The 26,878-nt window shown below is 42.5% G+C and overlaps 1 protein-coding gene across 7 annotated transcripts in view; it reads left to right on the top strand.

Moving 5' to 3' along the window:
* The window catches only part of EHBP1 (EH domain binding protein 1), a 337,428-nt gene that overhangs the window by 208,797 nt on the left and 101,753 nt on the right, over nt 1-26,878 (top strand). For all 7 annotated transcript variants that reach the window (XM_083175799.1, XM_083175796.1, XM_083175797.1 and 4 more), the window contains one exon: nt 6,409-6,552. In XM_083175799.1, the coding sequence (XP_083031925.1) occupies nt 6,409-6,552 (144 nt within the window). The remainder of the gene's footprint in view (nt 1-6,408; nt 6,553-26,878) is intronic.

Raw genomic sequence — 26,878 nt, 5'->3', positions numbered from 1 at the left:
CAGCTAATCACCTGCTAACTGCCATGTTACAGCCTGTGTTTGAAAAAAGTCAGTAAGGAGCTGATTGGCTGGGCGTTTATCTCTCCTTATCACCCTTGCATGTATCTCTTGTTAAGGCTTAATACATCTGCCCCAATGTTCTCTTCTTTTCCTTAAATCTTGTCTGTGTATTTGCACGGTGTTAGTTTCAAGGTCACAGTAAAGGTGGAAAGCGTTCCAACATGATTTATTTTGGTTTCAGACATTACACCATTAACCAACGACAGTTTCAATAAGGGTGTGTAGACTGTTTATTTCCACTGTAGATATGTGAGCTGCAGTATAGATGTCTAATATTGAATGTCTCATTACATAGGGCATGCTCACTAATGTGTGAAATTAAAATTGTTTTGATTTTGTTATGCGAAACAGGGTTAATTAAATGCATAAAGCGCCCCACCTAATAGATCGTTGTGCGTCATATCTGTTTCTTGGGAGTCAGTCTAGGTGGAGTTAGATTTGTCAGAAATGATGAATATTTTACTGACACCTTTCTCATTGGTCACATGAAAGCTGAAATTATTTGGGTTTTAGTTTTTGCACTATTTAATTTAGAGTGTAAGCTCTCACCAGCAGGGCCCTCTCCCCTCAAGTGCATTTTTTCCTCTCTTAGAAATATATATGCGGTCATATGATCTACAGCATGATGGTCGACAGTCATTAGGTCGACATGGGAAAAGGTCGACATTTGTCTAGGTCGAAAGGTCATTAGTTGGACAGGTCATTAGTTCGACCGTGTCTAGGTTGACAGTTAAAAGGTCGACATGGGTTTTTTCACAGTTTTCTGAGCCTACCTTCCACTAGGGCGTGGTGGGAAAATAAAATAGTGGCCGAAGCATCACGAGCGATGCGAGGGGATGCGGTGCACTTTAAACTGTGTCCATGTGGACTGTGTTGACTTTCGGGCCAAATAAACAGTGAAAAGCCCCATGTCGACCTTTTGACTGTCGACCTAATAACCTGTCGAACTAACAACCTTTTGTCCTAGAACCATGTCGATCTAGACCCATGTCGACCTGATGACTGTCGACCATCATGTTGTAGACCAAATGATCCTAACCCATATATATATATATATATATATATATATATATATCACAGAAAGGGGGGGGGGGGATTGTGACCTTGTCCTGCGCTTTTAGGAAAGCAGCACTACTCTAGGGCCTCGCTGTTAAGAGGTCCAACGAAAAAGAGATAAAGTGAAAGATGTAGAGGTGCGCTTAAATGTGTTTCACCAACAACAGATTCATCTTTAAAAATAGAATACATTTATTCCAAACAATAAAAAGAAGAATTCTTTACATAAAATACAAAATACAGAATTTTTCCGGTAGGTATTTTCACATGGGTTTATTTATTCCTGATTTGACCTTAGATGTATCTTGGTCTAAGAAACCCTGGGGTTCTTAGACCAGTGGTTCCCAACCTGGGGTACTCTGCAGACCAGTTTGGGGTACTTGAAAATAATATTGTTAATGGTGGAAGACAAAAAAGTCTTTCGATGGCAGAAGATGATTCCCATTGCCATGGAGACAAACCACGTTGCGTCACTTCCGGTTCCGTCTGCAGTGTTATCAGCGTCTCCTTGTGCTTTTGCCTGACCAGCAATCCACTGGGAGCTTCCCGCGCTGAGCAATCATATGCCCGCACTGAGACGGGTGGAGAAAGCAGTGGCATTAATCCTAAAGGCATTAGCGTGAGCCCTGGAAACAGTACACAGCCAGCGGCCAGGCACGGAGAGGCCCAAATCCTGGCTTCACACTACTCTTCTGCTACTCCTTGATGTAAGTACACGCATACTGCTCACTACCACTCCACTCGTAAGTACTGTGGATATATCAAATTAAGAGGAGGGGGTACTCATAAATGAAAAGACTAATCAAGGGGTATGGGAGAGAAAAAATGTTGGGAACCACTGTCTTATTAGACCAAGATACATCTAAGGTCAAATCAATAAAGAAAAATTACCTTGGTACCATTAACCCATTTATTACTGGAGTCTCCATATTCTTTTAAGTGCTATATTAACAACACTTTTCCCCTGGTGTGACCCTTTTTGTGTGTGTGTGTGTGTGTGTGTGTGTGTGTGTGTGTGTGTGTGTGTGTGTGTGTGTGTGTGTGTGTGTGTGTGTGTGTGTGTGTGTGTGTGTGTGTGTGTGTGTGTGTGTGTGATTTTGATTTTTCTTTCCATCTTGGCCTCGTACATGCCCACTTTATATTTTCTGTTTGGTTTGCATCCAATTTCTTTCCTGTGTGATTGAGCATTGTGGGGTAAATTTAATTGTTTCCCTGCTGCAGCCAGCAAATGGCACCCAATGGGAGCTATTTAATTGTCGCTCTGCTCGGACACAGTTGGCTGCCGGCACCTGACTGCACTTCAGCTTGCACACCCGGGGCCCTGTTTGAATGCTCAAACTGGACTTTTTATGTTGTGCCATTTAGTTTAGTCGGGTTCAGTTGCTTTAAACCCAACACTAATTAGTGTAATCGGCATGATCAAAAAAGATCAATTGACCACCCCCTGATCTCCTGACGGCTATAACAATAGAATTCCCCGCTTTTAAGCTCTTTCCACAAATATATATTAATTATGTAGAAGAGGCTTTATTGATTATGCAACCGCAAATTCTTGTGTACAGTATGTGTGATCAGCAATATTCGCTTTGTTTTTATTAAAAAAAACAACAACACACAATAGCCATTATTAAATAAAATAATTTCAGGCCCCGTTTTGTATGCCCATATGGTGTATAATGTGGAGCCGATGTTCTTGTTCATTACTGTAGTAATTGTACGGCACAGTACAGACGGCAAGGGAGGAACGTCTCTGCATCCCGAGTATTAACATGCACTTCCTAAATTTCCTCACACAACCTCACATTATGCACATTAACAAAGACACATTTGGTTTATACAGATTACAAATTAGAGGGTTGGGATCCTCTTTATGCGCTGTACTGCACGCGTGTCACTTATTGTTCCTTTCAGGTTGTAAATCACTTCACATAGATTATTGGATTGTAAATCTCTCCAAGACATTATGTCTAGTCACATTTTAAAGTAAACACAGTAGCACAGAGCAGGACTGACTTATGGCCCCTTTAAACCTTTTCTTCTAAATTACATGTTGATAATTTGCCTATTAACTAAATCATTAGCTAAACCTGTGAGCTACTATTTTTTTTTTCCCTTTTATTACTTTTAGTGCTTTACTTTAGGAAAGGGGACAGTGCACTTCGACGCTTTTCATTCAACGGAATCTATTTTCCTTTCAGTTTTTCTCTCAATCTTAAAGCCTGTTGGATAATCGCTAGCTATTAAAATTAGGTGGTAGTGGGCAGTGCACAGTCCCGCATGCTCCCTTGCACACAAGCACCCCCGTACAGTGAGCTCCCAAGGCCCAGTTCTTCATCAATGCTAGCAATCTGTCTTCTTAGCCCTCTGTTCCCATGCTCACTTCTACCCCATCTGTGTCACCCCTGCCTGTTTGTCCCTCCCGCTCAAAATGTAATCTATTATGAGCATAGCCCTCTCCTCATATGTTTTTCCCTCTCTTAGACGAAACCATGTACTTGTCCTGCAGTGTGGTTCAGTGAGGTAGTGACTGGGGTTCCATGGGGGAGTGGTAATTGCCTTCTTGCCAGCCCCCAGTTTACCTTCTTGGGCCCCCAGTTTACCGATCTGTGATACATTACATTAAAAACACTGGAAGAGTGACATTGTCACTCGGTCATGGGTTTAGGTTCCCACTCAGCATTGTCACCATAGGCCCGACCATCTAATGGCGCCTTCCCTGTCCTTGTAAATTATAGAAGCAAGGTGACCAGTGATCTCTCCTTTATTAAGCAGAAACCTTCTTTATAAACCGCTATAAGTTTTGGGTTGAATTTTTTTATACTTGCTGTCCAGACAAATAAAAACACAAAATGATTTAAAAAAATATCCCAACATGTTGTGAGTTGTCATAAGTAAAGAGAACGACTTTACTGGCAGTTTATAGTCCATAGAAATGTGTCTTGGGAATCATCTGGGAGAACTGCTTCAGGTTCTCTAGGCCAGTGGTAGCCAACCCTAGCCCTCGAGAGCTACCAACAGTTCACATTTTCCAGACAACCTAGCTGCTGCACTCATTAATCACTGACACATTTAAAAGATCCACAGATGGAGCTAATTAGCTCACTTGTGATTCTGTGAGGAGACCTGCAAAACATGCACTGTTGGTAGCTCTCGAGGACTAGGGTTGGCTACCCCAGCTCTAGGCCAATTGATTTTGGTGGTCCTGTGGGGTAATCAATGTTTTGTATGTGTGCGCAGAGTTTCCTGTAGCCTTGGTGGACCTGTCCACTTCGCTAAAACAAATAGCATACCCTTTTTTGGCAGGTACAGTACAGGTTTTTTTTTTAGGTACTTATGTATTATCTGGGCTCCCATGTTAAATGCACCCCATTTTTTCATACCACTACTATCCAACTATGCATGGAGTTGATTTTATATAGTGTGGCGAGCACAGCGAGCCACCGTGCCCAACGCGTGGCGAGCGCAGCGAGCCCCGCGAGGGGACGCGGTCTCATAAGAAAAACGGGAGCCCAGATATTACATAAGTACCTTTTTTTATGGCCTATGCCTATTTTTTGGGGCCTCCAACTGCACATTGTAAGTATAGGAAAGGGGGTGTGGTCACACCATTTCGCCCTGACCACTCCCCCTTTCTGAATTTCTACCATTTTTTGCTCTTCGGATGTTGGAGAATGACATTTTTGACATAACTCTGGTAAGTCTAGGTGTTGAACAGACTCTAGGACCTAGACAGCCTGCTTTTTTGCTGTGTTCATGGTCAGGAAAGAGGGTGCACTGTCTGCATAGAACGGTTGTAACTTCACCACTGAGGACCCTGTACTAAAGTTAATTATTCCTGTATATTATATTTAGACTTACTACATCTACAACACATTGTTGTCTATAAAAAATGTATTTGTATGATGCTAAATGTGAGGTGTTACATTATCTGACAAGAGAACATGTTTGAATATCACCCCTGTAAATGCCTGGGTATTGGCAGAACCTGGGCCAGATTCTCTAAGCTTCAAAAGTGACAAAATCCAGAGTGATAAACAGCCAGCCAATCAGCTACGACCTGCCATGTCAAAGACTGTGTTTGAAAAATGTCAGGCAGGAGCTAATTGGCTGGCTGTTTATCACTCTCCATTTTATCACTTTTGAAGTTTAGAGAATCTGGCCCATGTCTGTAAATAATCCCTAAAACATATATGAAATTGTGCCATAATACTGATATAAGTTGTCTCTCCCGTATACAAAATGCTTGGACAAAATTTGTATTTCAGATATTTGTGCATTTTGTTATGTTTTTGTTATATTTTGTTATGTTTGCATGCTATAATAAGATATCTTGTGGATGGGACTCAAGTCTAGGGACAAAATGCATTTATTTGTCATATAGATCTCATAACACGCAGCCGGAAGCAGGGGTTAAAGTGAGGGGGAACGGGGTGGAACTGAGTTCCACCACCTCTAATGGTGAGGTGGAACATTTTAACCTCCACATTGGCCCAGCACTTTAGTTCTCACAGAAAAGCATTCTAGTTTTCAGGGGGATGCCAAAAACCCTACCACTGGCACTGTCTCTGCCTAATATGGGGAGGTGAGGGGCTATAATTAGGTGGCATGGAGAAATGAGTTCCCCCACCTCTGCATGCCCACTTTATGCCCTGGCCGGAAGGTAATTCAGACCATATTTTAATAATGTTGTGCATGAAACAAAGTTTACAGTATGTACATTACAGCATTAGAAAGCAGAGATGTCACTATCTCAGGAATATGTATGTACTGTATATGGTTGTATATCGATCTTGACTACAAGAAACTAGCAAGTTGACTAGCAACTTAAGTTTGCACCAGATATTGGGGCAGATGTATTAAGCCTTAACAAGAGATAAATTCAAGTGTGATAAGGAGAGATAAACGTCCAGCCAATCAGCTCCTTACTGACTTTTTTCAAACACAGCCTGTAACATGGCAGTTAGCAGGTGATTGGCTGGATGTTTATCTCTTCTTATCACACTTGCATTTATCTCTTGTTAAGGCTTAATACATCTGCCCCTATGAACCATATGTATCAAGATTCAAAAAGTGATAGAATGGAGAGTGATAAAACAACCAGCCAATTAGCTGTTACCTATCATGTAATAGGCGGGGTTTGAAGCAGATGGAAGCCGACTGGCTGGTTGTTTATCACTCTCCATTTTATAACTTTTTGAATCTTGATTCATTTGGCCCTATGTGGTTTGCACACACGCTTATATTATGTAAGCCTTCACTTTCCAATTTTTGTGTGTGGTTTTCTTTTTGTAGCAACGAATGTTGTCCCGGCAGGAGGAGCTGAAGGAGCGGGCCAGGCTATTACTGGAGCAGGCCAGGAGAGATGCCGCCCTGAAGGCTGGAAACAAGCAGAGAAACAACACAGTGGCCTCTACTCGTACCAGGCAGCTAAGTGATGTAGGACTTACCTGCATATTGCTTTACACCATTACCATGTGGCCTAAATGTAGTATCCTGCGGGTTGCAGGCACCAGCTCGGTTTCGTCTCCAGATTTAAAAGTGGCCGTTTTTTTCAAAGACAAACCCAACCTGATGCTTGCAATTCATTGGCTGTTACATTTTGGCTTTTGGCTTTTCTTATGGATAAAATGACTCGTGTGATAAAGAATGATGATTCCTGATGAAAATTTGAATATTTCTTGCACATACATTAAGTTGTACACCGTGTTCATGGTTTGGCATATACTTACATCATTTAAACATGCTATTTACTGTGTTGGGCAGCACAGAGGCATAGTGTGTAACATTGCTATCTTCTACAAATGGGGTCCTGCTTCCTATTCCCACCAAGGTTGAGTTTGTATGTTCTCCCTGTGTTTTCTTGCGTTTCCTCCCACAAAGACCAACAAAAAAAACACTGGTAGTTTTAGTGGTTTCCAACAAATCAGGACACTTGTAAAATGAAATAGCCACTTTCCAACCAGCAAGGGATTAGGACACTAAGTGTCCTGAGAAGGTGCCTATGGAGAGTGGGTTTGCTAGAGCTGCAGTTTTGGTTTATTCAGGGGTCAAGCCCCAATAGATAAAGTGAAGAAAAAAAGGAGGTGGTGTGAAACTGCGCTATACGTGTACACATGCTACAGGTGTAAAATGCAATAATTTATGGTTCTTGTGTAGTTTCATGGCGCCGTGCTACTTCCGGGTTCTACACTCGCCAAACTATCTAAAATAAAGTAACTTAATTCCATGCCAACGTGGATAGTTCATACCCCCACTATCCACGTTGGCATGGAGTTGATTTTAGACAGTGTGGCGAGCGTGGGCGAGCGAAGCGAGCCCCGCAAGGGGACTCAGACGCACGGCGCCATGCTGGCGCTGTGAAACTACACAAGTACCAAATTTATTACATTAAAATAAATACAATATACATTAAAAAATGGGGGGAAGGGGGTAAATGGATGAGCTCAATGGCAATGATAAAATAGCTGGTACCAAAAGAGGTTGTATAAACAAGGATAGTCACCCAGAGTCCTGGATAGATGGTATCCAGTGTCCGTTCCTATGTCGCTTTCTTTGGTGGGATCTCCACTTTATTAGGACCAATCACTGTGGCATGGACTTGGAAGTTGTATTCCCTCCTTAGCCAGGGACCGCCTGATGGTGTGGGGTACTACCTGATACAATGGTGAATGTTAAAGTCCTATTGCTCCATGTTTGCTGTCGTGGTCTGTGGAAGCTGGTCCGAGCACAAGTACTGAAGCCAAATTTGTAATCCAGGGGGTGGGTGTCCTCTGTTTTGATGCACCAACGCGTTTCGCTTTAGCAGCTTTTTCAAGGTGAATGAAAATCAAACTGGATGTGCAGTGTAAATGATTGTCGCTTTAAAAAAACTGGAGATTTCTTACCAAATCTCTCACTTTCTGAATCTCTCATCCTATAAAATTTCACCCCCTCTGTATTATCTCTCTTCCGCAGACCCAGTTTTTGAATGCTGTTCTGAACTGGGTCAGTTTGCACCACATGTTCACCCCGGGTTACTCTCGAGTTGGCCCTTTACAAGCTGTACCCATGCGTATTGCAGTGCTTCTTTCCTCAGCTGGCGCTTGGAGATGGCATAATCTCCAGGATTCTGGGATCCGAATCTGTCTGCCTTTTAATACTTTCATATTAACCCATTTCATTGAGTGCCACAGCTCTGTGAGAGTTTTGCAAAATATCGGCTCACATTTTTGATGTCGCTCACATTTTTGATGTCGCTCACATTTGTTATATAAATTAAAATATGTGTTGTGTAAAAAAAAAAAACATTATTTCCTATAAAAGGTCATTATGATGAATAAGAATGTTTGCATGGCAATTTTCACACCAATTTCAACAAATTCACCTGGCACTCAAAGGGTTAAGAAAAGTATTCAAGGACTATTTTATTGGGGCCAAACTTTTGGGTCTCCGGTCAAAGTGATGCACTGACACAAAAGTGGGTTTTATCTGGTCTTTCTGGCAAGTTCACTGATGGCACAGGTAAGATCCAGGTGCTAGGTGTGCCTATCAGAGTATTGTGTACACAGGGCTATTTTTGTGCAGGCTCCAGCAGGAACTGTGGCCCTTATTCTAGTTCATTCTTTCTGATAAAATATTTGTGCACTGCAGGTGAGGCAGGTGTAAAACCCCACCCAAATCTAATTATCTCTGCACAAGTAACACCTGCCTCACCTGCAGTGCACATGGTTTTGTCCATCTAAGAAATATTTTGTCAGAAAGAGTGAGCTAGAATAAGGGCCTCGGTTCCTGCTGGAGCCTGCACAAAAATAGCCCTGTGTGTACATATGTTTGATACTCAAAAGGAGGCCCATAAGGTGACCCCATTTCAGTCTATGCATATTATGTAAAGATAAACCAGAATCTATAGTTGTAGGTTTTTGTGTGCAATCCTATATAATATGTATGTGACACTAGCCCTGACTTTCTCGATTGTTTACCTCCGATTCTCACCTGGAACACTCCCTCAGCTCTTGCTAAAGATAGAGACCAATAACTTTTACTTGTCATTTCATTGCCCAGAACAATTACATGGGTCATGTTGAAGGAAATACAAAGTGACAGGCCAGGTGCGATCAAGCCTGCTTTGTTAGCTTTCTCTCCGTGCCCCACCGATAACCTCCCCAATGACCTTGTAAGATCATCATCCCCAGGGAATTCATGCTGATTTAGTTTTCATAATGGCATTTCCGAAGCTGATGGACCTCTGTGCATTGCTGTTTCCCGGCTGTCACGCAGGGTGTGAGCTGATGCTGTATAAGTGGATACTTGTTTGGATCAGCAAATAGCAGAAAAGCTACATTAGATAGTGTTCCTAGGCCGCCTCCTTATTGGTTCTCTGAAAGTAGAGATGTGGTTCTATATTTTGCTAAAGTATTTGGGATCATAGACAAATACATGATTTTACTGTAACAACGGCAAGTTAAGGTTTCTTTTGTGACAGGGATACTACTTATAACATTGTATTCGTTCCTGAAGTGACTTTGTATATTGATCTCAAAAGAGCATGCCGTAGGACATGGACGGTACAAAGGATCATGTGCATTAACATTTGGAGTGAGATAAAGTACCAGCCAATCCGCTTATAACTGCCAAGTTACAGACTGTGGGCGGGATTCTCTAACCGAAATATGTGGTAAAAACCCCGTTATCAGGGTTTTTACCGCATTTTGATATGCAACTGTGGGTTTTCACTGTGGGTGGTATCTCCAGCAAAAGCTAGCGATACCCCATAGAAGCCTATGGGCTTCTTAAAGCACCCACGCCGCCCCTCACAGACCCTCGCGCCGACACCCACCCCCAACCTGTGTCCGGTTAGCCTGTACCTGTGGCCTCCTCCTCCCTGCACTGAAAATCCTCTTCCGGGTGCAGGGAGGAGGAAGAGCGCCTGCCCGCCCACAGCACATAACCTGGGTAAGGGAGGGAGGGGGGAGCCGCCGGGACCCGCTGTGCATCACTGGCCCACTGCAAAAGATAGCGCTTAACGTAAGAGCTGTCCTTTGCCATAATTATCGCGTATGTTAGAGCATATGCGATAAGTATGTCTGTGGGGGCCGGCGCTGTGCAGCGGACGGGGATGCATATATAAGAGCATCCCAGCCTGTGTTTGAAAAAAGTGACATTTAGGAGCTCATTGGTTGGTACATTTTTCTCTCTCCACCTCATCTCTTTCCAAGCATTGGTGCATATGTCCCAGTGTCCTTTCGTGCCACAGCAATCATTTTTATTGAATTTTTAGGAAGGGTGGGGTTCAAAAAAGAGAGGGCAATAAAAAAAATAATACCATAGAAGCAGAGCTTTTTGGGTAATATCACACAAAGTAGAAGCAAAGAGGGTTTCCTGTTAGCAGCGGTAATATACCACTTATCCTGGGTCCCATGTGTTATCGTGCAATCGACCGTCCTTTGCCGGCCAATAAAGTGATCAGCCGACAATGATCATTGCTCACAAATGTCAATATTAGGCCATTTTTAAAACAGATCGCTTTTGATTGCATACCCCCAGCCCTAAAAGGTCAGAAGAGCATATGGACGTTAATCTCAGGTGTAAATTTACTAAGATGGGAGTTCTATTGACGATGGGAAGTTGCCCATAGCAACCAATCATATTAAATAGATTATCTTCTAGAATATGCTAAATAAGAAGTAGAATCTGATTGGTTTGTATGGGCTACATCCAGTCTTCGATAGAACTCCCATCTTAGTAACGTAACCCCGAAGTGTCCATATGACCTAAAAGCCAATGCATGTAGGTAATAGCACACAAGTATGAATGTGTTTAATGCATTATTGCACATGTGTGAAGTCATACAGCCTGAGCATCATTGGCTATGGTGTACGGTCACTAGGTGGACAAGAGGAAGGTCAGCAGTCATTAGGTCTACCACTGATGGTCAACATGGGGTTAGGTCGACATGGTCATTAGGTTGACATGCCCACTGTCGACAGTCAGACATGGGGTTTCTCGCTTTTTTAAGCGGACGTGCCGACAGGTGGTATTTCATGCCCTACCATCTACTAGTGCATGGTGGAAGAATAGAATAGTGTGCCGAGCTTAGCGAGGCACCGTGTCCAAAGCATGGCTAGCACAGCGAGCCATGTGAGGGGACACGGTGCAATGTTATGTTGTCCATGTTCGCCCTGCCCCGCCCCGGATGATGGCAACAACAATAGCAACATTAAGCCAGGTTGCTCCCTGGACGGACTAGTGTCCAAATCCTCAATGCAACCCGGGTTCACTAGTAAAACCAGAAGTTGAAAAACCACAAATTCCCACATATACCCACACAGTATATTGTGCCTATAAGCTATGCCCGACTAATCAAAGCAGAGAAGAGTTAACACGCGGCATGTCCTCGTGTTAACTCTGTAATTTATTTTGAGATTTAGCAACAATCTGAAATGTTTAATTCCACTTGTCTGTGTTTTCGTTTCACTAGTAGTAACAGTATTTATTCTAGTACTTAGCAGTAAGTATGTAATATATTGCCGTTGCTTTTCACTGAGCGGAACAATAGTTTCAAAGACCTGGATAAATTGTTCCTCCAGTGGAAAGGAAAGCTTTCTCTCCATACTGGTGTTCTGGCTATTTAAACCTGTAGCTTTATTTTACAGATGTCGGGAGGGAGGGAAGAACAGGGATCTTCGCAAAAAAAAAAGGAGAACTTTTACAGAATGCAACCTTGGTCCTTTGATGTTAATTGGAAAACATTGATTGAAAGGACGGTTCTGCCTTGCTGATAATTGTGACAGATTGAGATATGATCACTAGATCTGTAGATAACAAAAGCAGCTTTCGGCCATCTAATTGGCAAAATGAGGCTGCGGGGAAGCAGAGCATTGTCTTTTGCAATCCTTTTACTGCTTAGGACTTTCTTTGTGGATAATTGTTTATTTGGATTACTTTAGTGGTGTTTTATTATTGTGTGTTTAAAACGGTCATAAACATAAATTGGTAAGTGCGTGTTCTTCGGATGCAGTCATTTTACCAATGACTAGCATGTAATTATATAGGAAATAATCATAGAGGAGACATGCGGCACAACTTTTGTTGCCAAAATACTGTATCTCCGTATGTTTCGCCAAACCTTAAATAGGCAAACACTGGCTATTCCTTCCCTCTTGGACCAGACCTTTCATTCAGTGCCCAATTTAGCATCTCGATGACACAGTACATGTCAGACTTGATGTATTATTACTATTGGTGCTATCGCCAGTTGTGAGCCTTTGCCAACCATTTTTTCAACCATGCCAGAACATAATTACTTCCAATTTGATCAGCCATGACACATATTGATGCTGATTGCAAAAGGGGATTTGTGTATATTGATGCTGTACAATATTAACATCGAGCCAATAACATTATTGGGTATGGTGATATTCGTGTGTGTGGTCAACTTTAATGGCAACAAATGTTTATTTCAATGTATGGATCAAAAAAGAAAAGTTAATGGGATAGTGTTTGCCCAGTCTCTAAAGTTCTGTTAAGGTAGTAAAAATCAAACCTTTTATTCCTACTTCTCTACAGACTTCTTAAATCTCTTCCTCATCTTTTACAGTGTTGGTTTCGAGACTGTTTCTGGGGCAAGTTACAGAACATACAAACTCAGACTACAGTTATTTGTCCTGCTTTGTCACTTGCCCTACCACCAGGGCTGACGCTCATTAGGCAAAGCAGTGAATGAGCAGAGCCGAATTTCCCATTAGGCACATGAGGCACCGGCCTAGGGGCGGCACATGTTTGGGGGCGGCACTTGGATGCCTGTGATAGTACTGTCAGCCCAAAATGTACCAATAACTGCAAAATATCCACTGTACTGTACTATATTCCATCTTAAATAGAGTGTAAATGGATGGGACATGCAGATACTGTCCCTTTAATCTGTCCTACTTAGTAAACATTATTGTTGTGCCTAGGGGCGCCCTCCTCCCTAAATCCGCCCCTGTGAATGAGGCGTAATTTCCTTCACTGTGTGCTCCTCATCAGGGAACTACCAAACTGAGAGGGCAACAGTGTGTGTAAATTTGTCGAAACTAAGCCCTGAAGGGGCACCTGTATGTACATCAGCACCTGTGTTGTTCACAGCAGGATCCAGCTATGAGCACTACTCTTGCATTACAGCTCGGCAGCACACCTGCTACTGCAGAGGTAATTGTCTCTGTACCAGGAGCTCTGCTAACACCTGGAATGCCAAGTAATCATTGTCTTGCACATATTTAGTGCCAGCTGCTTGTCATGTCCCCAGTAGTGCCAGTTACATATCATGTCCCCAGTAGTGCCAGTTACATATCATGTCCCCAGTAGTGCCAGTTACATGTCATGTCCCCAGTAGTGCCAGTTACATGTCATGTCCCCAGTAGTGCCAGTTACATGTCATGTCCCCAGTAGTGCCAGTTACATTTCATGTCCCCAGTAGTGCTTTTAAACCAACCCCCCCCCAAAAAAAAAATTTCTGGTAACAATGGATAAGGTATATTTGGATAAGGCATACTCCACAATTACAGCCTAGGTTTTAAGGGGATACGGTCGTTTTATCGAATGACATTAGGTCGAATGTCATTTGGTCGACCCCACTAGGTCGAATGTGTAAAAAGGTCGACATGGGTTTATGTCGAACTTCCGACTATGTCGACTGCCATTAGGTCGACTGGGGTTAGGTCGAATTGCTCTTTTTGGGGGTTTTTTGGTGCCGACATGTGCCGACAGGCGGTGGTTCATGCCCTACCATCCACTAGGGCGTGGAGGAGGTTATTAAAGCTGTGGCGAGCGAAGCGAGCCACCGTGCCCGAAGCATTGCGAGCGAAGCGAGGGTCCGATTCACTATGTCAACAGTGTCCATGTCGACACTGTTGACATTTCGGCCAAAAAGAGCAATTTGACCTAACCCCAGTCGACCTAATGGCAGTCGACATAGTCGGAAGTTCGACATAAACCCATGTCAACCTTTTTACACATTCGACCTAGTGGGGTCGACCAAATGACATTCGACCTAATGTCATTCGATAAAACGAACCGTATCCGTTTTAAGTACAGGTCAACTACAGGAGAACTGTACTCCTTTAAAGACCTCAGTTGCTAAGTTGTAATAATAAGGGGGAGGTTATTGGGGCAAAGAAGGGAGATGGGGAACCTGAATAGCAGGAAGAATACATGGAAAGGGAAGTGAAAAGATGATAACACGGTACTAAAGCAATTATCTGGCAATTACTCGTCACTCCTTGCAAAAAAATGGTTCGGATGTCCTCCAACCAGTGCAGTAACAGGTACTCCAAGTCTAAGGGTATACCATACTCTTTGTTTATATGGGTATGTATATGTTATGTTTAAAGGGGATGGAGGGATGGGGACATTGTTTTGGGGGATGGGGGGAAACTGCTTTTAGGATTGAAAAACAAACAGCAAATATCTATTGTGATCACCCCTTTTTACAGCCTGAGAATGCTTCATTTTTGCTGAGAAAGTGAGATATCCGCTTGTACTGTACACAAGTTGTCCACATAAGCAGTAAGCGTGGGTGTTTCTGTTACACAGCACGTACTTGTATGCGTACACAGCATATATACACACACATAGTAGACATACAGACAGCATATACACACACACACAAAGCATACACACAGCATGTTCACATAGCATACACACACACACACAACCTATACGCACACATAGAAAACATTTACACAGCATATACACACCATCATAATAAGTAAAGCCCCCCAAACATATAACACACCCACCTGCTTGTTTCTGCTTAGTACAGTTCCTACCTCCCCCAGCCAGCTCTCACACAGCCACATGTAGATCTGCCAGGGAGGAGCTGCACGATAGCTCCTCCTACCTGCAGCCAGTCCAGCGCCAGCCTATCTCACTGTTACCGGAGGCAGGTGCCGGCAGCCGAACACCCTGCCTGAGGCTATTTGTTTAAATAAAAAGATAAAAATTGGACACCTAGACCCAGGGAGGGGGGTTCTATGTACTTTGACCCACCCCCACGGCATGCGCCTGCCACATCCTTAAGACTAGGGGCAGTATTCATTGCAGGGGCAATCGGCCTGTGAGGGGGTTAAATGATGAGGATCACAGAAACCCAGCGGTCCTCGCGGTTTAACCCCCACTCTCCATTCCGGGGGAATTCTCGCTGTCACAGGACATTGAGGATTCCCCTAAACAGCAAGGATCGCAGCTAATGCACGGAGCCCGCTGTATTTAGCTGCGAGTCTCGCTGCTTCTGCGGCAAAATACGCAGATTCTCCTTCGCTCCAAAATCGGAGCGAGGGGGAATCAGCGTATGGGGGGGGGAGGGAGGGGGGGCAGTTGAATACTGAAGGGGCGAGCGGTGACAGTGAGCAGGCAGCACTGCTCTCGCCGATTGCACCCCGGCATTGAATACACCCCTGTGTCGTGTTGGAATATAATCAGGCCAGCTGTACTTCCGCTGCCCTCAAATATAGAAAAAGGCCAATCCACAGTCAACACAAACAGAAATCAGGTTGGCTAAACTGATGATCTCTGTGTGTCTGCTCTGATGCAGAAAACTACCTTATATGTATAGACAAGCAATGCAGCTTTCACAGAATTACATCGTAGCAGGAAAGCATTTTTTGGGCAGAGATTCTTACCAAAGTGGTACATACTGTATAAGCTGAGTACATTTTATTTATTATTTGGGGTACAGGCGATTGCACAATTTCTTTGTTGTTCTCATGGGGCAGGACTCTCAGGGCTTACATATCTGTGCAAAAACAGCGAGTGCTCCCCTCCTCTGATTAGGTGACCCTGATGAATGTTTGAAAGTAAACTGAAACGTTGGTTAGAAGAGGAGATATTCTCTTGTGCTTTACTATTGTGTAAATATATTTAACCCATTCAAAAACTGGACAACAAATTGCTATTTTACTGGCCCAAATTGTAGACAAAAGCAATGGCCACTAATATACATACTTATATAAATATCATATTTTCTTATATAGCTTTTTGTTTTATTTTAAGCAGTTATTGAAGAGGGCAAAATTATTAAATTAAAATTGTCCTGTAGCAAAATGAACATTTAAATAATAAATCATCAAACAGATGATCTGAAGGAAATAAAATGTAGTTGGTTATATTTGTATCACGCTATTATTTGTTTGACTTGTTTCATAGAAAACCCCCACTGACTGCATATCTCCCCAAATTAAACTGTAGTCTTGATAACTAGCTATGAATGCGCCTGAACAACATGAATGAAGCTCTAGGTAGATTAGATGTACAAAAATGTTTTGTACAATATAAAAGACAGACAACCGCAAAGACACTTTCTTTTCCCCCTTTGGTTCGTCATGATTATGGGCTGTGTAATCCTGGAATGAGATCACTATTACCCCGAGTCTGTATTCGGCACAGCCTATTCTGTTTTGCTCAGCATGCACCAGAGTAGAGTTAAAATCTTTATTCATTTCATTTAAAATGTTCCTTTTGTTCTCCTTATCATGTTCTAGCTTTCCCAAGGATATATGCCTTGAATGAAAAGTCACATGTGCATTACTAATTGTGTGCCATTGTATTTACTGTTCCAAGTGGTGGCACTGTGAAGCTACTAATTCTTTGCTTCACTTGATGTATAATAATCTAAGTGCCTTTGATAGCAGTGAAACAGTATTAATTGTTTTGTACATTTCTTGGTCATTCTTCTTAGGTGGTCTTCATAATCTATTAGAACTTTCAGCCAGATTTTTGTAATGTCATGCCTCCAGCAGTGATTAAATTGGTAATTAATGAACAGACTTTGGCAGTGTAAACACCATCCCGTTAATTTTCTCCTTTTGAGCCTTAACAAGTTGTCGTCTATGTCAGAAAGAACAGCGCCATCTTGCTGGCGCTTCTTGGCATAAAACCACAATGGCTTGATATTTTTTTTTTCATCCATTAGAAGATCAGAGCAGTAATTTCACAGTATTTTGGTCAGGGTAATTATAGTGGCAAGTACTGAGCAGGGTTGGGAATTCACAGAAAAAGTCCAGAAATACCAGGTGAGCCTCCTTGTGTTCAGTGGGACGTTATGATTAGTTTAATTGGTCTTTGTTTGATTTTAGCCGCGCAGCCTATTTATGCAGTGGCGCTGCAGTGACTTTCCACTTTTGTGTTTCTGACCTGCAATGACAGGAGCTAGTGATAAAAAAAAAAACTAAAATAAAAGGAGACAAGCCTTTTGAAGTAGCTCCTTTGGCAAAATGATGGTTGCAAATGAGAGGGAGGGGTGACCATACGCGGCTAATAACTGCATGGCAATTTGGCTAATTTGCCCATTTTTGTTGTTGTATATAATGTGTGAAGCTGCATATTCCTTTTGTTTTCAGGCTAGAACTGTGAAGGATAATTAAAAGCAAGCAATTTTAATAGTCTTTTTTTAATTAAAATCTACTGGTTAATATTTAAATTGAAATTAACATGTTAAATTGCTGATCTCTAATTAAGCATTTTATATTAATGCAGAGGTCTTATTTACTTGACCCAATTTAAATTTATAATTAGAATTCAGCCTTGTAATAAACTGCATGTTTGAAATATCAGTTTTATAAGATATAATATTAATTATTGTATTTAATGTTTATATTTTAAGAGATTTTTTGAAAGTTTTTTTTTTTATTTCTTTTGTTGATTTGCCGTATAGTGTTTTTGCCATGAATAATGCATCATAATACATTAACTGTATCTCGTTCTTATGCCTTATTATAGTTTTATACTGACTGTTTATATCGAGACAAACATTCTAATATCCCAGAACTTTAAGGTTGTTACAGTAGTATTCTGGTGCAATGTTTCCAGGAAAGGAAACATTTAAACCAACCTTACTATAATGATTTGTATTAAAGAGAGAAAAAAGACTATTACTAGTAATTAAATAAAGCATTTCCCCTTACCTCTTTTATCATTCTAAGTGAAATATTGACTTTTAACCCTTTGAGTACCAATACATCCCTATGAGTGTTCAAAATATCTGCTAAAAATACCGGGGTTGCTCACATTTGTTATATAAATTCAAATAAAAAATGTAGTGTTAAAAAAAAAAAATTATATCTCCTTTAAGGAAAAAACTACAGGTCATTATGATAATTAAAAATGTTTGCTTGCCAATTTACACCCTTATTTTGACAAATTCATTTAGCACTCAAATGGTTAATATCAAAATCCAAAATACAGGTATATGGAGTAAGTTTGGGGCAGCCAGTAGCACCTCCTATGAAGAAATTCGGAATGGAAGCCACTAGAAACTGAAATAACTATATATAGCTATATTTATTCATCCCAGTTTATTATGTATAGTAATCATTTTATATGGCGATTTAGCTTTTCTCCTGTACACCTATGCAGATTTCTATCTAAGAACATTGAAGTGCATCTGTGTAAAGACATGTGTTAGTTAATTACTGTGGAAACTGATTTAAAGGTTTAACACTTGGTAAAACACCTTGTATTGTTTCCTCTCTTGGCAACAGTGGTCAGTGGGTAACACCCCCTTTAGCGTAAGATCTCATTCATCAGACAGATGTGGTGCTCACAAATGTGCGATTTAGAACCCATTCTCCCTGTTGGTTTTGGAATTAAAGTGACGCTGCCATTTACCTCGTCATGGAAACCTTTAATGAAACCAAATAGTTTACTGGGAGTTCTGGGCATAACCATCAGGGTGTTTTCATGCAGTGTTGTCAGTTGATGTCCATGAATTGACTTGAACAGAGATCAAAGTGTTTTCAAGATGGGAGAATCTGTGAGAGAGACAGCTCCTTCAGTCGCTCCACAAGAACTAATCAAGCTATCAGTCGTGTACGCTCACTGAATGCCTTTACAACCTAATACTCAACGCTTTCTTTTCTATAACTGCAAATTGAAATTCAGATTTTCTGCTGCTTTTTTTGTAAAGGTTCCGCTGTACAGTACTTACTGCACTCGCATACCTTCCAGTGTGACCTTTTTAATTTCCACTTGCCAAAAGTGTTCATTTAAATACCTAGTGTCAGCCTGATACAGGGGGTTTTAACAGAAAAATGTAATGTTTAACACACGATGAAAGGTGGAACTACAGCAGCACCATGGCTAATGTTACATTGACTCCTGCCCTGGTATCTCACACGTTGCATGTTACTAATTATCAAAGCCAATTTTAATGAAATTATCATTATCCAAAAGCACTTTTTAGTCCTAATGCACAGTTTACGGCTCATTCTTTAGCCTGAATATCGTTTAAATTTAAAGAGCACTTGACATGGCATACATTCATTATCCACGTACTAAAGCCTGACTGCTAATTTCATATATGGGGCATTGTTAGCTGTATCTAGATGGCTTAGATCAGTGTAACACTTAGCGGGTAGAGAAGCTTTCAGGTTTATCCCGAACTGCTTTGTCCTGTGTTATTAGCGGTCGACCGGCACCCATGAAAATAATTTAACCCTTTGGAGTGAGAGTAGTGTATGTAATATAAAATAATCCTTTCTCCTATAGACATTGTAGCGTAAAATAATTCTTAGAACATTAGTTTGCGTAATATAAAATGGATTTGATTTATTTTACAATTTAGAATTTAGCATCTTTACCAGTCTTAGATTATTGTCATCACTGGTCCGGTTGGGATCACATTTTTGACCCTGTCCTACTTGGGTGGGAATCGAGTTGTTTCCTGGGTTTTAAAAATGTAACTGCATAACATTTAAATCGTCCTCGTTTTATCTTTGAAACCAACACCTTCTTATCAAACTAGGACAAGAAAACACAATTCTAGTATACGAACCGACCATATAAACCTAAAACAAATTGGTCTGCTATTCACGTATATAGGTTAAAATATATATATATGCATAATAGAAAACAAATGTTGATAACCGAGACCGCTATAGACCTAAACAAAATTGCTATAAATAATAGATTTGAGATGTCACCAGTAGGTTTCGTGATGCCTAGTCTGAAATAAGAGTTAAAAAAAAAAAATAACCCTCGTCTTTCTGAACTATTTGACAAGGTTTCTTAGTGCTGCAGAGACCATATGCTACAGCCTTGAAGCTATTTCTTCCTATCAGTTTCATTATCACCTGCCTCTGAGTCTCCAATATCATCAGTAAGCACATGCAGAATCATAATTATGCCATGTACAAGTTCTTTGATAACATGTACAGTTTTCTTCTTAATTCTTTATCAAATGCATTGATCGTAGCATGTGTGCACTGATCCAGGCCCGCCATCTGGCTGTGTGTGATAAGCGCAGTGGCATCTTTGCATTCCCTCTGTCATTCATTGCGCTACAATTTGGCTGCAGGGGAGTAGTGACTGGGATTAGCCCTGTTCTGCTACTTACTTGCATTTTAAGTTGACACCTCTACAGCGGCTCAGACCACATTACAAACTGAAACACATACGCACGACTTAGTGATGTGACACTTCTCAATAAGCTTACTCCACTAGCTACTCAACAATCTGTAATTGGATTTGTAGGAATAACAGCAAAAGATTTCCTAAGAATTGCTAGGGACAGAAGGTGAAGTTTTCTCATTATTGGCAAAAGGCTAGGTATAGATCTGAGATGATTGGTATTTTCCATTAAAAAACGGGCTGCCAGCTGCTTACACAGGACATTTGCAGGGGGGAAAGAGGCTTATGTGAAGGGGGGCGAGATTCCTGAAAAAGTATACTTCTTTGCCGCCTGAGAAACGCACGTTGATTTGTTGGTGTGATTTTTGTACTCTGAATTAGAATATTGGGAAAAGCTTGAATGTATTAAGACGTTCCGCTGGCTATGTTTTATAATCAAATCAAAACGGTCAGGGCAGAGAGAATGGGAAATGGAGGGCGGAAGGTCCTGCCCCGTGAGAGTTACTGGGTCGGTGACTGGGATCCACGTGTAGTGTTCCAATTCGTTGTAGGTGCGTGTCATATTTAGCTTGGGGCTGTTGTAACTTTTTCCTCTGGCCATGGGCTAGAAACAACCTGATCACAGTCAGTAGTCTGAAACATTTGCACATAGAGCAGCCTATATCCAGTTAAAGGATTAGTGATGCCACCTTTTATCCAGTCTGTGCATTATAATGTTCCAAGGCTAAACCATCCTGCAGCGAGTCTTTGCATTATAATGTTCCCCGGGCAAAATCCAACCTGTAGCTAGTATATGCATTATAATGTTCCCCGGGCAAATCCAAACTGCAGCAAGTATGTTTATTATAACGTTCCAAGGCTAAATTAACCTGCAGCAAATCTGTTCATTATAATTTTACCATGGCGCAACCAATTTGCAGGCAGTCTGTGTTCTATATATGTTCCCAGTGTTAAACTAGGCCACAGTCCTAGTCTATAGTACTATAACATTACCAGGGTAAAACTAACCCGCAGTCACTATGTGCCTTAGTAAAGTATATTTCCAGGGTAAAACCAGCCTGCAGCCAGTCTGTGAGACTGTGGTCCCTAATCCAGACCTGACTGCAAGATACATTTGTTTTGAAAATGGGAAAAAAAAAACATGTGCAATGCAGGTGGGGCAGATGTAACATGTGCAGATTTAGGTGGGGTATGTGCACACTGAAATCGAAAATTGCTGTGTAAAAATAAAGTAGCCAGTATTTACCCTGTGCAGAAACAAAATAATTAACCCAAATCTAACTCTCTCTGCACATGTTACATCTGCCCCACCTGCAGTGCAGCATGGTTTTACCCATTTTGAGAACAAATTTAGGTACTCCCCGAAGCGTGGCGAGCGGCGGCGGAATGCGTCCTCTGACCTTTACATACCCGCACTATCCACATTGGCGTGGAGTTGATTTTATATAGTGTGGCGAGCGCACGCAGAATACATGTAAAGTAATCTGCATTCCCTCGCTGTGTTCGCCACACTATATAAAACAACTCCACGCCAACGTGGATAGTGGGGGTATGAAAAGGTCGGTGGTGCGATGCGATCCCCTGGGGCTAACAGAGCAGTGAATAAATTACATAGGAAAATCGCATCACATCGCATGGGCCTTAAAATAGCCGATGCTGTACTTATGCAAATTGGGCGCCCGTCTACTACATAAGTACCCAAATTTGTCCTGCAATCAGGTCCAAATTAGACACTGTGTACTGTAATATTCCCATGGCAAAACCAACCTGCAGCCAGTTTGTACATTTTAATTTTCCCAGGATATAATGGTTCCCTTGCTTCCAAGAAATCTCTCGACATTATATCCCTACAGGGCTGCATAATTTTATATATACAGGTTGAGTATCCCTTATCCGAAATGCTCGGGACCACGAGCATTCCGGATAAGGGAATATTCCGGTTTTTGGAATAATTTTTTTTTAGCCATACTTACCTGCCCCTGGTGGGTCCCCGATGGTCCCTCGGCGTCCATGGAGTCCTCCGGCGTCCACGGCAGGCCACCAGCCCCGTCTCCAGCGGTCCCAGGAGTGCTTTGCGCAAGTTCCCAGGCCCGCCGGTGACGTCACGGCGCGTGCGCGCACTCGCGCAAAGCACTCCTGGAACCGCTGGAGACGCCGGAAAGGATGCTGAAGGCCTGCTATGGACGCCGGAGGACTTGGTAAGTATTAAAAGAGGGTTAAGGGGGGGGGGGGGACAAAAAAAATTGAATTATTCCAAAAAACCACGGTTTTTGGAATAATTCGGTTACGGGATGCCCGGATACGGGATACCCGACCTGTGTGTGTGTGTGTGTGTGTGTGTGTGTGTGTGTGTGTGTATGTATGTATATGTATATATATATATATATATATATATATATATATGTATATATATATATATATATATATATATATATTTGTTGCCTTCCCCAGTTGGAGAAATACATCATAGCGAGAGATATTGATGCCAGTGTTTTTTTCCGAGGAGTTATCACCACATCCTTTCCATTGGTCCCATTTGGATCGTACTACTGGGGAGGATAAGCAGTCTTTAATCTTTTATTGGTATCGCATTGATATATGATTGAATGCACATCGACTACTACACAAAATAATTCACCACACATGATATTGGATCATCTCCTAATAAGAAATAGGAGACACCTTTTTTCCAGAAGCATCTGGCATACACAATTTACTCATTGAAGACTTTCACATTGTTTCCCCTGATGAAGTCTTGATTGACGAAACGCGTTGGGGTGTATATCACATGTTTCCCATGACAACTTGAAGATAAACAAGTATATATGTATATACGTTGTTGGATGTATATACGTTGCTGGATGTATATACATTGTTGGCTTCACTTGACATTGGATCTACATATATATAAATATCTATATCTATCTATATATATATATATATGTATATATATAAAAGCAGGTTTGTCCACCAAGAATTTAGCCTGTTCTCATAAATTGCATTATGGGCCCAATTCAGTCCTGCTCGCTGGGCTGTGAGTGTTCAAAGCCCACCAAGCAGAATGCATGGCCCCTGCACACGTCCCCACCCCTGTGCCTGGCTGCATATGCAGCCCTGCACACAGGGTTAAATCATACACCATTGAATGATTTTCCCCCTGCTCGCAGCGCTGAGTGAGCCAGGACGTCTGCTGATGACGTCAGCAGCCCTCCCTACGGCCGGAGAATGCCTGCTGTCTCTGGGGCACTCCTAGAGAGCTCTGGCATCATGCCCCAAATGTGTCAATCACCCTGCGAGCAACAAGCGTAAGCTAGCCTTCGCTCGCTGCCTTCGGGCGTACAGCTCACACATGGTGCGCATGATCGGTTGCTTGATTATCGGATGGTCTGCGAATTTCCAGCCCATCAGAACGGGTGTGAATCACCCCCTATAAGCTTAATGTACCTTATATCAGGGTTGCACAAGAGTTAGTAGCCACAGCCTAAGTTTAGCATGCAGCAATGACTATTAAATCACAGCAAATATTCCCACCTATGCTGTGTGAGAGGTGGGTCCACAGGGCCACCAGGCAGACGGGAAGGGGAACTTCCTGCGGCAGAACACAGTACAGTAGCTTGCTCGCGCCATGTCTGTTGTCACAGATTGAGATTTTGATGATTTGACTCTTGGAGAAGAGATCTGCAACACAATATGAGAGTCTGTCAGAACTTCTGTTTTCAGCTTATTTATTCTAATTCTCTTACTAATCGTTTTTTATTGTTCTCCCCAGTACCTATACCACGTGCAGTGTGACATCTAGAGGCTGGGCCAATGACAGAGGGGGGGGGGGGTGGCAAGGTACTTGTCTAATAGCACGGTGCCCATTACATAGTTAGCGCAGCGGCCCTGTCAGAATCCGCACCTGCATAATGTTCGCATAGTTAGCGTATTCAGCCAGAAGTAGCGTAGTGTTCCCGCTAGCATAGTAAGCGTAGTCAGCGTCCCTGTCATAAGTAACGTAGTGTTCCCATGGCCAGCGTAGTCAGCGTCCCTGTCAGATATGTGTCCCTGAAACATCCCCACTATCCACGCCAGCCCAAAGCGTGGCGAGCACAAGCGTTACGCGGACCCCCACTATCCACGTCGGCGTGGAGTTGATTTTATAAAGTGTGGCGAGCCACCGAGCCCAAAGTATGGTGAGCGGACGCAGAATACATGTGAAGTAATCCGCGTCCCCTCACTGCGCTCGCCACGCTATGGGCTCGGTGGCAAGCTGGGCTCGCCACACTTTATAAAATCAACTCCACGCTGATAGTGGGGGTATGAACAGGTTGGGGGGATGCATAACGCGTCCCCTCGCGGGGCTCAATGCACTCGCCACGCTTTGGGCTAGCATGGATAGTGGGGGGTTTGAGAAGGAGGCCCTCCCTGAAGTGGACACGGCCAGGATTGCCATACCCTGCCGCAAAAATTACTGAGAAGCTGGAGCACCTCCCTGCCGGCGCCCGCATGATCCCCTCTCCGCCGGCGTCCGCCAGCACAGGGGATCTGGCGGTTACCAGCGATGTGTGAGAGGTGCTCACTCGGCTTGCCAAGGACGCCGGGGACAGAGCCGGGCTGCCGCGGAGTCACTACGCTAACTACGCTAGGCAGCCATTGGGCTACGCTAACAGCGTAGCTTAGCCTACGCTGAAAACGTAGCGTAGCCGTGCGCCGTGCTATTACACAAGTACTGGGGGCAATTGCAAAAAAGTCCCCAGGGACACTTTTGTAGTCACCAGGGTGCCTAGATTTTGTTGGTCCCTGCCTTTTATAGAAGTTCCTATTTAGGAAAGAGCACAATTGATCAAATCCCACAGCCAGTGACAACGATCACCTGGTATATTGGCTGTGACCGGCATTCCCATAGATTTCCTGCTTGTACCATCGGCCTTACTACTTTGCCAACTTCCTATGCTAATACCGTCCTGCAGTAAACAAGAATAAGTGCTCTACGAAAATAAAACATAATTTTTATATTATAGAAGTATATTCAAAAGTTTGTGTTCTACTTTTAGCTGTATTATTTATTTGTTTCTGTGACTCTGCATCTGGAAGCATGAGAGCAGGTCACCAGTGCAGTGTATGTGTGATACTGGGGCACGCACAGAAGGCATTGTCTGCTGATGGTGCAGTAACTGCTGCCAGACGGTCTCACTGGGGGAACCGTGCATCTCTCAGATAATCCTGAGATTTCCTCCTTCTCCTAATGTGATGTGCGGTCTTGTCATGTGCAGTTATAGGAAATCTGATATTTTGGGGGGAAAACTAGGCCACATTTTGGGCAAGATGCACTAAGCTTCAAAAGTTATAAAATGGAGAGTGAAAAACAACTAACCAATCAGCTCCCGTCTGACATTTTTCAAACACAGCCTGTGACATGGCAGGTAGGAGCTGATTGGCTGGCTATTTATCACTCTCCATTTTATCACTTTTTAAGCTTAGTGCATCTGGTGCAGTGTCTTAAGTACATTGTATGTGTGTGCGCGTGCGTGTGCGTGCATGAATGTGCGGATATCTTTTGATTACCTCTCGAATAGTAAAATGGCACCTAGAATATTGTGAACACAAAATGAGCTTTTCACAGCAAATATGTTTTGCACTGGTCATTAGTCTGCTGTTGCCTGGCTACAACGTCTTCATTTACATGTCGTTGATAACTTATAATATCTACTTGAATGGAACAATGTTAACCTGGATATATACTTTAAGATTACATTACATTACATTACCAATCTTTCTGGTTCGAATGGAAATCTGGATATTTATGGGAGCAAATGAACACTGGAAAACACACAAATGGACGTCTTTCGGGAGCAAGCAAATTGCTCCCATACATTACCAGATTTTCCCTCCAACCAGATAGATTATATTTTAGTGGGGATGTCTACAAGTGCGATTTGGGCCGATTTCACTGCCCGATTCATCCGAATCGGGTGAAATCGTTCCCATATCGCATAGTGTATGGGGGCCTTTACAGTGAGCAGTAAAGCTCACATCATATTCATCCATCAGATGGTGGAACCCAAGGCCATCCCAGAGGACTGCTGTAGGCCATATAGTGTAACACCTCTTGATGCCAAAGGTTCTACTTCTCTCCAGGTTCCTTTCAGTTTGGGACATTCAGTAGAAAAGTGTTTGTACCACGCTAAAGAAAAGCCATCCTTACCAATGGTACGAATATATTTAGCATGGCTTCTGATGCTCACACTGGTTCTGACACTTGCTACATGACTGGCAATGTGATAGTTATGGGCAGGTAACCTATAACCTCTTGCCCACAAGCACAGCAAAAAGTCTTACATGTACACAGGTGACTCCCTTCCCAACCTTCACAGGCATCTCAGATGTTCATATACTTTGGACACCCAAGGTGTTCTATCCA

This window comes from Crinia signifera, chromosome 3 (genome assembly GCF_055691185.1).
Source record: "Crinia signifera chromosome 3, ASM5569118v1, whole genome shotgun sequence".
NCBI lineage: Eukaryota > Metazoa > Chordata > Amphibia > Anura > Myobatrachidae > Crinia > Crinia signifera.
This window is presented reverse-complemented; position numbering and strand designations above follow the sequence as displayed.